Source organism: Triticum urartu, chromosome 4 (assembly GCF_003073215.2).
Source record: "Triticum urartu cultivar G1812 chromosome 4, Tu2.1, whole genome shotgun sequence".
Lineage (NCBI taxonomy): Eukaryota > Viridiplantae > Streptophyta > Magnoliopsida > Poales > Poaceae > Triticum > Triticum urartu.
This window is the reverse complement of record NC_053025.1, coordinates 536875022-536887169: the sequence shown is the minus strand read 5'-3', so window position 1 is coordinate 536887169 and position 12148 is coordinate 536875022. Positions and strand designations below refer to the sequence as shown.

Below are 12148 nucleotides of genomic sequence, written 5' to 3'. Positions count from 1 at the left end.
GAGTCTCAGAATTCGACCAGTAGGTTACTTGAGATGCTTGAGATTTCGATGGTCAGTCAGATATGAATCATTATCCCTTGCTTAAGAGATAGAAAAGGCGAAAGACAGAGCATACTAAAAGTGAGACACAATGCTATGATTGCTCAAACCATAATCATCATTAATCAAATGTGTCCCTACTAGCACAGAAAATTCAAATACAAGCATGATCGGGGTTCAGAACACACTACTGCCATTAGAACGAAGGGTGGATTGCCCATAATTTGGGCCTTGTTCCACACCTTCAGTCTGAAATTATGCTACAGAATTATAAAATATGTATTGATCTGAGAAGCTTGGTGACAGATATTCCGGTCAAATCTTGGATCATTGCCACGACAAGGTGAAGATAATTCTTGTTCACAGATACAAACGGAAGTAATAAACGAACACACTAAAAAAAAGGTAACCAGCAGCTACTGAAAGAACAATAACAGCACAGGCACGCGAACAACCTACAGGCAACTCATCCCAAGCAGAGGCCAACGCCGCACACGAACTCTAGATGCAAATGAATTTTATCTCGAAGCATAATCGAAACGAACGGTTCTCGTCCGGGGCTCAGGCCTCGGAGGTCTCCTCCTTGACGGCGAGCGCCTCCTCGGCCGGCGGCTCGGCCTTGGCGGCGGCGGAGCGGGACTTGACGAAGTCGAGGAGGCGGCGGCTGACCTCCTTGGAGTAGAGCTGCAGCGCCTCGATGCCCTCCTCGACGGAGGCGGCGGCCCCGCCGGTGACGGCGGCGGCGTCGAAGGCCTCGGCCTCGATGGCCCGCGCGGCGGGCTCGGCGTCGGCGGCCGGCACGGCGCCGTAGCGCTTGCAGAGGAGGGTGTCGCCGGCCAGCGTGTCCACCAGGCGCCGCACCACGGCGTCCCGCGTCCGCTGCGTCGGCGGCCAGATGCTGAAGGAGAACGGGGCGGCCTCCTCGGCACCGGCGGCGGCGGCCTTGGGGAGATCGTCGGGGCCCATGGTGCGCGGCGGAGGGGGGGCGGGACTCAAAACCCTAGGCAGGGAGCGGCAGGGGGTGGGTAGGCCGGCCGTTCGGTCCGTTTGCGGTGGGGATTTAAAAGCGGTGGCGATGGGGACGGGGATGGGGCGCGGTGCGGTGGTGCGTCGTTGTAATTGGGGGTTTGTTCGGGGGGTTGCCGTGGCTTCAGGAGAGGAGGCCAGTCCTCTCGCGGCCGCGTGCCACGGAAAGGGGGGGAGGAGGCTGTTCTCTTGTGGAGGAGGATGCGGCGTCGGTGGGTGGCCTTTTTAACGGTGGGTTTGTTGTTGGCCCGTCTGCCGCTTCCTCTCGGTTTTCGTTGGAGGTTTGAATTTCGCAACGTTCGAATCGGGCCGGGAATGGTAGGAAGGAAATCTGGGTGGATCGGGATAAGATCGTGGGATGATGAGATATGATCGGGGAGCATTTATGGCCTTCAATATACGGTATTTTTGAATCGGTTCAATTCCTTCCAATGATAGCAGTGCCACTCTTGGGCTCTTGGACTCGGTAGCTGGGCCTGGCCGTAACTGGTCGGCCTACAACATGGTACGGTGGCACATTATTGACGTGCACGCGGCCCAGTTGCCCCAAGATCAGTCTGTCTCTCTGTTTGCATGGACGCCCCTGTCGTGTCGCCTCTGGAGCTTGGACGCACTCGCATTTCTCCATGCCATCTAGTCGCGAGTGAAGTCTAAAACAAAGCTAAGGTTGTAGAGGCCGATGCAAAAGGAACCCTAACCTTTAAAACCCTGAAGTCCGTACCCCGACCCAGAGGCGGAGCCAGGATTTTTCAAAGCCTAGGGCTAAAACTAACTGACTAAAAATAACGTCAAATGGCATGCACACCAACGTGTTCTAGAAGTATGCCACAAATTCACATTAAAGATGAAATATAAATTCATTATTACCACAAGAGAAAATTCGATAAAACAAATAATTTAACAAAGTGCATTTTTGCAAACATTATGTGGTACCAAATTAATGAAGACTTGCTTAATTCTAGGCCATTGTTTCTTCACTAGCAATAGTAGAAGGACCTGGAGCTGTAAATATAAAATCGAGTATTTAAAATTAGGACAGTGGACATATACTAAAATCAATTGTTCGTATGATATTTTGAGAAAAAATACCATTGTCACGAAGTGCACGAGGTAGTAGCCCCTTGCGTTTTCTCATTTCTTGATAGCATTGTATAATCTTAATATCATCAAAGCTTGCAAATACATCACACTCAATACAGCACACCATACGATGATTCATCCATTCATCATTCATCTTGTTCCGCAACTCAGTTTTGACAATGCTCATAGCTGAGAAAGCTCTTTCTACGGTTGATGTAGCGACAGGCAGAATCAAGGCCAATTCAATGAGACGATATACTAATTGAAAATGTGTGTGCCTATCTGTTTGAACCATCTTCATAGCAAGCTGGCCAAGATCAATGCATCTTAAAAATTCAGTATCAGCTCTAGCTTCAGTGACAAATGTCTCAAGTTGGCCCCTAAGAACTCTGCACTCATATTCTGAGAAATCAGCACCATACATCTGAGCAAGTTCAACCAGCTTATTTATATCAAAGTTGACAAAAGAATTTATTGGGTCAAGACAAGCAATGCATCTCAATAGTTGAGTAGATTTCTCAGCAAAGTGATTGTTGAACTCAACAATAATCTGGTCAAGCACCACATTAAATATTTCATGATTGTAATAATGCAAGTGAGTTACCAATTGGCCGCCGCGACCTCTGGAACGGCCCCCAATAGCTAATGTTTCCATCATGTTTGGAATAATGATGTTATGTTGGAGACAAAAGGCCTTTACCTCTTCAAATAACTCATCCCAATCCTGATGCCTCATCTCATTAAGTTTCTATGATGTGGTCTGAATCAAGCCCATAGCACGAACACCTTTCTGGTTCTTTTTTTGCAAGCACTGTGATAGATCATTAGTTTTTCCCAACAATTTGATCATTAGATGCAGTATAAACACAAACTCAAAGCTCTCCATATGACGTCTCAAACCTCGTGATGTGATTTTTTGTGACGTGTTAGTGGCATCATCAGACATATTTTCCAATACCTCTAGCACTGCATACCACATCTGATGAAGACGACACAAGGTTTTATGATGTGAGCCCCACCTAGTATCACCGGGTCTTGTAAGGTTAGTTTGTTGGTTCTTCCCTCTCCCTGTAAAAATTTCTCCACTCTCCAATTTCTGCACAAGATTATCATGGTGTGCTTGGGCTAATTGATCATGTCGCTTGCAAGAATCATTAACACTATTGACAATCATAGAAGTGTAGCTAAAGAAATCCAAGACAGAAGGACAACACTTGGCAACAATTGTTGGGGAACGTAGTAATTTCAAAAAAAATCCTACGCACACGCAAGATCATGGTGATGCATAGCAACGAGAGGGGAGAGTGTCGTCCACGTACCCTCGTAGACCATTAAGAGGAAACGTTATAACAACGCGGTTGATGTAGTCGTACGTCTTCACGATCGACTGATCCTCAGCACCGAACGTACGGCACCACCGCGTTCAGCACACGTTCAGCTTGGTGACGTCCCGCGAACTCACGATCCAGTAGAGCTCGGGGAAGAGTTTCATCAGCACGATGGCGTGGTGACGATGTTGATGAAGCTACCGACGCAGGGCTTCGCCTAAGCACCGCTACGATATAACCGAGGTGGATTATGGTGGAGGGGGGCACCGCACACGGCTAAGAGATCAACAGATCAATTGTTGTGTTATAGGGTGCCCCTGCCCCCGTATATAAAGGAGCAAGGGGGGAGGCCGGCCGGCCCTCCTAGGGCGTGCCAGGAGGAGGAGTTCTCCTCCGAGTAGGAGTAGGACTCCCCTTTCCTACTCCTACTAGGAGGAGGAAAGGAAGGGGGAAGGGGAGAAGGAAGGAGAGGGAGGAAAGTAGGAAAGGGGGGCGCCCCCCTAGTCCAACTCGGTTTGGGCTAGGGGGGGCGCACGCCCGGCCTCCTCTCTTCCACCACTTGGCCCATGAGGCCCAATACTTCTTCCCTGTATTCCCGTAACTCCCCGGTACTTCGAAAAATACCCGAATCACTCGGAACCTTTCCGATGTCTGAATATAGTCGTCCAATATATCGATCTTTACGTCTCGATCATTTCGAGACTCCTCGTCATGTTCCCGATCTCATCCGGGACTCCGAACTACCTTCAGTACATCAAATCACATAAACTCATAATACCGATCGTCACCGAACGTTAAGCGTGCGGACCCTACGGGTTCGAGAACTATGTAGACATGACCGAGACACGTCTCCGGTCAATAACCAATAGCGGCACCTGGATGTTCATATTGGCTCCTACATATTCTACGAAGATCTTTATCGGTCAAACCGCATAACAACATACGGTGTTCCTTTTGTCATCGGTATGTTACTTGCCCGAGATTCGATCGTCGGTATCTCAATACGTAGTTCAATCTTGTTACCGGCAAGTCTCTTTACTCGTTTACGTAATGTAGTCTTGGGAACCCACTTGACCAAGGCCTTAGGTGCTTCCTCGAATGCATCAATCTCCTCTTGAAGCTTGTGCTTGCCTTTTAGCTTGTGGTCTTGTGGTGGAAGATCATCTTGAGATTGTGTTCCATTGAAAGAAGTAGGATCATACTTCTCTTGTTGAGGAACAAACTTCGTCTTGGGGTATTGATCTTCTTCCCACTCAACTCCATTGGCATTGAACTTTCGTTCAGAACCAACACCTTGATTCTTCTGGTGTCTTCCTTGCTTGCGTACATTTTCCTCAAATTGCTTACTTCCGGCAAGGCTCTTGTAAACACCCTTCTCTATAATTCCCTTCAATAAGCTATCTTCTTGCTCAAGTGTAACTTGGCTAAGAGAATCATTAGTGGAATCAAGAGAGCTACTAGAAGCAACAACATTGGGTTTAGCATGATTGTTGTTACTACCAGATGAAGAATCTTTCTTATTCTTGTTGCTAGATTTAACTTGTGGCATGTAAGTAGACAAGAGTAAACGCTTGGCAATGAGAAGAACTTTTCTTGCGAAGATCATCATTGATTGACTTTAAAAACTCATGTTCTTGCTCAAGGTTGAGCTTTTCAAAGCGTAGCTTATCATGAGTCTTTAAAAGTTCTCGATGATCTTCCAAGGTAGTTTCATGAGCTAACTTAAGAGTGTTTAGTTCTTTAGTTAGGCGCCCAATCTCCTTCCTATCATCGTCATTCGTTTTATCTTGATTATCATGATTAATAGCAAGCTCATCATAGTTTTCATAACTAGAGTTGTCAACAAGTAAATCATCATCTCCTAGCAAATCATCTACATCACTATTGAAATCAACATACTCGGGGTGTGTTACCTTTGGACCTTTAGCCATGAGGCATCTTCCAATTCCTTCATTTGGTGAATCAAATATGTCGTAGGAGTTGGTTGTCACAAGTGCTAGTCCGGGAACACCTTCATCTTGAGTATATTCGGAGTCGGAGTGATAACTTATTTCGGAGTGATTGTCGGAGTCGGAACCGGATACCCATTCACCAACATGAGCTTGATGTCTTCTTTTTGTGTAGCTCCTTGATGACTTGTCCTTCCTTTCTGATTCCTTGCTTCTCCGAGAGGGTCTTCGTTCATAACGATAATCTCTACTCCTTCTCTCTCTTGATGGTGATTCTTCTCTTCTACTTCTTCTTTTGTAGGGAGAATCTTCTCTTCTTTTGTAGGGAGCCGTACACTCATTGGAATAGTGTCCGGGTCTTCCACAATTGTAGCAATTGCGCTCACGACTAGAAGATCTTTTGTCATTGTAGGACCTTGACTTGGAACTTCTTTCCTTGCTTCTACTCTTGTAGAACTTGTTGAAGTTCTTCACCATTAGACTCAATTCTTCATTGAAGGTTTGCTTCTCACTTGATGATGTGGGAGCATCACAAGAGGCTTTGTAAGCACCACTTGACTTGTTGTGAAGCTCTTCCTTATCCTTGAGTGACATCTCATGAGCAACAATTCTTCCAATAACTTCTGTTGGCTTGAGATCTTTGTAGTTGGGCATCATTTGGATCAATGTGCACATGGTATCATATTTTCCATCCAAGGCTCTTAGGATCTTCTTGATGATGAATCTATCAGTCATCTCTTCACTTCCTAAGCTAGCAATATCATTTGTGATGAGAGCAAGCCTAGAGTACATTTCAGCGACGCCTTCACCATACTTCATTTTGAACTTCTCAAGCTGACTTTGAAGCACATCCGATTTGGATTCCTTGACAGATTCGGTAACTTCGTGCATATCAATCAAAGTATCCCAAATTTTCTTTGCATTCTCAAGACGTCTGATTTTGTTGAATTCTTCAGGGCATAATCCATTGAAGAGAATATCACAAGCTTGAGCATTGTATTGTAGCATCTTCAACTCTTCCGTGGTAGCTTCACGGTTTGGTTCTCTCCCATCGAAGAATTCACCTTGCAAGCCAATACACACAATAGCCCAAACGGCGGGGTTATGTCCAAGAATATGCATTTTCATCTTATGTTTCCAACTAGCAAAATGTGTACCATCAAAGTAAGGACCTCTACGGTGGTAATTTCCCTCGCTAGACGCCATACTCTCCTAGGTTGTGAAACCAAGGCTATGACCACCAAAAGCTATGGAAATCAAAGCAAATGGAGACCAAAGCTCTCATACCACTTGTAGGATCGAAAGTATGTCTAGAGGGGGGTGATTAGACTACTTGACCAAATAAAAATCTAGCCTTTTCCCAATTTTAGTTCTTCGCAGATTTTAGCAACTTAGCACAAGTCAAGCAATCAACCTACACATGCAATTCTAAGAGTATAGCAGCGGAAAGTAAAACAATTGCATATGAAGGTAAAGGGAGGAGTTTGGAGGGTGCAAACGCAATTGGAGACACGGAGATTTTTGGCGTGGTTCCGATAGGTGGTGCTATCGTACATCCACGTTGATGGAGACTTCAACTCATAAAGGGTAATGGTTGCGCGATTCCACGGAGGGATCCACCCACGAAGGGTCCACAAAGAAGCAACCTTGTCTATGCCACCATGACCGTCGCCCATGAAGGACTTGCCTCACTAGGGTAGATCTTCACGAATTAGGCGATCTCCTTGCCTTTACAAACTCCTTGGTTCAACTCCACAATCTTGACGGAGGCTCCCAAGTGACGCCTAACCAATCTAGGAGACGCCACTCTCCAAGAGGTAACAAATGGTGTGTTGATGATGAACTCCTTGCTCTTGTGCTTCAAATGATAGTCTCCCCAACACTCAACTCTCTCTCACAGGATTTGGATTTGGTGGAAAGATGATTTGAGTGGAAAGCAACTTGGGGAAGGCTAGAGATCAAGATTTATGTGGTTGGAGTAGAATATCTTGACCTCAACACAAGTGTAGGTGGTTCTCTCTCAGAAAATGTATGTTGGAAGTGTAGGCATGTTCTGATGGCTCTCTCCATGAATGAAGAGTGGGTGGAGGGGTATAAATAGCCTCCACAAAAAATCTAACCGTTACACACAAATCACTAAACTCGGTGGGACCGAATCATGAAACTCGGTCAGACCGATTTAGTTCAAAATGTGAATGTTAGGATTCTCGGTGGGACCGACATGTCAACTCGGTGGGACCGATTTTGTTAGGGTTAGGGCATAACGTAATCTCGGTGAGACCGATTACACAAACTCGGTGAGACCGATTTTGGTAATGGACTAACAAAGAGTTGGTCAGGCAAACTTGCTGGGACCGATTCGGTCATCTCGGTTGAACCGAAACATTACGAAAGGGAAACAGAGAGTTTGCATTGCAATCTCGGTGGGACCGATCGCTAATCTCGGTTTGACCAAAACATTACGAAGGGAAACAAAGAGATTACAATCCCATCTCGGTGAGACCGAGATCCCTATCGATGAAACCGAAAAGACTAGGGTTTCTGGCAGTGGCTATGTCAACTGAACTCGATGGCGCCAGATATAAAATTTCGGTGGGGCCGAGTTTGACTTTTGGTTTGGGACATATGTGGATGTGAGAAAGTAGTAGAGGGCTTTTGGAGCATATCACTAAGCACTTTGAGCAAGAAAGCCATTAGGCAACACCTCATCCCCTCTTAATAGTCTTGGCTTTTCCTATGGACTCAATGTGATCTTGGATCACTTAAAATGAAAAGATGTAGAGTCCTAAGCTTTGAGCTTGAGCCAATTCTTTGTCATTAGCATTTTGAGGGATCCACTTTTTCTCATCCATGCCATGCCAATCATTGAGCTTTCCTGAAATGTTTATCTTGAAATAGCATTAGCTCAATGAATTATATGTTGTTAGGAATTACCAAAACCACCCAGGGATAGTTGCACTTTCACTCTCCGGTAGAAACTTTAGGGAACTCTTTGAAGTTCTTTGTGTTGGTTGAATAGATGAATCTGAGATTGTGTGATGCATATCATATAATCAAACCCACGGATACTTGAGGTGACATTGGAGTATCTAGGTGACATTAGGGTTTTGGTTGATTTGTGTCTTAAGGTGTTATTCTAGTACGAACTCTTGAATAGATCAATCAGAAAGAATAACTTTGAGGTGGTTTCGTACCCTACCATAATCTCTTCGTTTGTTCTCCGCTATTAGTGACTTTGGAGTGACTCTTTGTTGCATGTTGAGGGATTTTTATATCATCCAATTATGTTATTATTGTTGAGAGAACTTGCACTAGTGAAAGTATGAACCCCAGGCCTTGTTTCCTAGCATTGCAATACCATTTGTGCTCACTTTTACCACTTGCTACCTTGCTGTTTTTATATTTTCAGATTACACAAAACCTATATCTACCATCCATATTGCACTTGTATCACCATCTCTTCGCCGAACTAGTGCACCTATACAATTTACCATTGTATTGGGTATGTTGGGGACACAAGAGACTCTTTGTTATTTGGTTGCAGGGTTGCTTTATAGAGACCATCTTCATCCTACGCCTCCCACAGATTGATAAACCTTAGGTCATCCACTTGAGGGAAATTTGCTACTGTCCTACAAACCTCTGCACTTGGAGGCTCAACAACGTCTACAAGTAGAAGGTTGTGTAGTAGACATCAAGCACTTTTATGGCGCCGTTGCCGGGGAGGTTAACACTTGAAGGTATATCTTTAGATCTTGCAATCAAATCTTTTAGTTTCTTGTTTTATCACTAGTTTAGTCTATAAAAGAAAACTACAAAAAAATGGAATTAAGGATACCTCATATGTTTCATATTTTTAATATCTTTCATGAAAATAAGGATTCCGATAATTGTGCTTAAGTACTATAAGAATAATGCATTAGAATGTTTGGCACTAAATATTTGAATGATGAGCATGATTGCAATGTTGTTAGTACGGATTCCTTGAATATCCATGATTCTAATGATATGCAAAGCCACAAGCTTGGGGAAGCTATGTTTGATGAAGATGATATTTTTGTCCCCCAAGTTTTGATGAGAAAATTTATTATGATGAAAGCATGCCTCCTATTTATGATGATTATATTGATGAAATTGGATTTGGAGAGGTCATGACTTTATTTAGTGATGAATCCACTATTTCGGAAGAGGTTCCAATTGATTATGAAAACAAAGTGGCTATCTATGATGATTATTGTGATGACATGTATGTTATAAATAATAATGATAACCATGAAACTTGTCATCATGATTTTAGTTTTCAATTAGATTATGTCTCACATGATAGTTATTTCGTTGAGTTTTCTCCCACTATTATGAATGAGAAGAATTTTGCTTATGTGGTGAGTAGTAAATTTTCTATGCTTGTAGATCATGAAAAGAATGCTTTATATGATGGTTATATTGTTTAATTCATTCATGATGCTACTTAAAATTACTATGAGAGAGGAACATATGCTTTTACATATTGCAATAATATCAAGTTTCCTCTCTATGTGTTGAAAATCTTAAAGTTATGCTTGCTTTACCTTCCTATGCAAGTTGATTCTTGTTCCCATGAGTTGTTTTCTCACAAAATCCCTATGAATAGGAAGTGGGTTAGACTTAAATGTGATTGTCATATGATTTATGATGCACCCGTTATGTTTCAATTCTTATCTTTTATGTGAGCATCATTGAAATCATCATGCCTAGCTAGGGGCGTTAAACGATAGCGCTTGTTGGGAGGCAACCCAATTTTTATTTCTGTTCCTTGATTTTTGTTCATGTTTACTAATAAATAATTCATCTAGCCTCTGTTTAGATGTGGTTTTATGTTTTAATTAGTGTTTGTGCCAAGTAGAACCTTTGGGAAGACTTGGGTGAAGTCTTTGTGATCTTGATGTAAAAAACAGAAACTTTAGCGCTCACGAGTTTTGCTGCCATTTTTTACCGGAGAGTGAGATTAGGTTGATTATTTTGCAGATGATTAATAGACAAATTCCTCACTCCCAGCAATTTATTTCAGAATTTTTGGGGTTACAGAAGTATACGTTTGATACAGATTACAACAGACTGTTCTGTTTTTGACAGATTGTTTTCATTGTGTTGTTTGCTTATTTTGATGAATCTATGAGTAGTATCGGAGGGTATGAACCATAGAGAAGTTGGAATGCAGTAGATACTACACCAATATGAAATTAGAATGAGTTCACGACAGTACCAAAAGTGGTGATTTATTTTCTTATACTAATGGAGCTTACAAGTTTTCTGTTAAGTTTTGTGTTGTGAAGTTTTCAAGTTTTGGGTAAAGATTCGATGGACTATGGAATAAGGAGTGGAAAGAGCCTAAGCTTGGGGATGCCCAAGACACCCCAAGGTAATATTCAAGGACAACCAAGAGCCTAAGCTTGGTGACGCCCCAGATGGCATCCCCTTTTTCGTCTTCGTTCATCTGTAACTTTACTTGGATCTATATTTTTATTCACCACATGATATGTGTTTTGCTTGGAGCGTCATTTTATTTCCTTTTGTTTTGCTTGCTGTTTGAATAAAATACCAAGATCTGAAATTCTTAAATGTTAGAGAGTCTTCACATAGTTACATAATTATTCGACTACTCTTTGATCTTCACTTATATCTTTTGAAGTAGTTCGTCGTTTGCTCTAGTGCTTCACTTATATCCTTTTAGAGCACGGCGATGGTTTTATTTTCAAGAAATAAATGAACTCTCGTGCTTCACTTATATTATTTTGAGAGTCTTTAGAACAGCATGGTAATTTGCTTTGGTTATGAATTTAGTCCTAATATGGTAGGCATCCAAGAGGGATATAATAAAAACTTTCATATAGAGTGCATTGAATACTATGAGAAGTTTGATACTTGATAATTGTTTTGAGATATAAATATGGTGATATTAGAGTCTGCTAGTTGAGTAATTGTGAAATTGAGAAATACTTGTGTTGAGGTTTGCAAGTACCGTAGCATGCACGCATGGTAACCGTTGTGTGACAAATTTGAAGCATGAGGTGTTTCTTTGATTGCTTTCCTTATGAGTGGCGGTCGGGGACGAGCGATGGTCTTTTCCTACCAATATATCCCCCTAGGAGAATGCGCGTAGTGCTTGGTTTTGATGACTTGTAGATTTTTGCAATAAGTATGTGAGTTCTTTTTGACTAATGCTGAGTCCATGGATTATACGCACTCTCACCCTTCCATCATTGCTAGCCTCTTCGGTACCGTGCATTGCCCTTTCTCACCTCGAGAGTTGGTGCAAACTTCGCCGGTGCATCCAAACCCCGTGATATAATACGCTCTATCACACATAAACCTCCTTATATCTTCCTCAAAACAGCCACCATACCTAGCTATTATGGCATTTCCATAGCCATTCCGAGATAAATTGCCATGCAACTTTCCACCGTTCCATTCATCATGACACGCTTCATCATTGTCATATTGCCTTGCATGATCATGTAGTTGACATCGTATTTGTGGCAAAGCCACCATGCATAGTTTATCATACATGTCACTCTTGATTCATTGCCCATCACGGTACACCGCCGGAGGCACTCATATAGAGTCATATTTTGTTCTAGTATTGAGTTGTAATCTTTGAGTTGTAAATAGATAGAAGTCTGATGATCATCATTAATAGATCATTGTCCCGAAAAAAAAGAAAAAAAGAAAGGCCAAAAAAGGCCCAAA

The 12148-nt window shown here is 42.8% G+C and overlaps 1 protein-coding gene across 1 annotated transcript; it reads right to left on the bottom strand.

The window, feature by feature from the left end:
• Window positions 1–348: 348 nt before the first annotated feature.
• On the bottom strand, window positions 349–1252 carry LOC125554070 (MFP1 attachment factor 1-like). Its single transcript, XM_048717683.1, has one exon. The coding sequence runs from the start codon at window positions 1003–1005 to the stop codon at window positions 601–603; it is 405 nt and encodes a 134-aa protein (XP_048573640.1). The 5' UTR covers window positions 1006–1252; the 3' UTR covers window positions 349–600.
• Window positions 1253–12148: the final 10896 nt, after the last annotated feature.

Bases quoted from the DNA above. Each gene is read 5' to 3' on its own strand.
- LOC125554070 (XM_048717683.1), bottom strand. From the start codon at position 1,005: ATGGGCCCCGACGATCTCCCCAAGGCCGCCGCCGCCGGTGCCGAGGAG.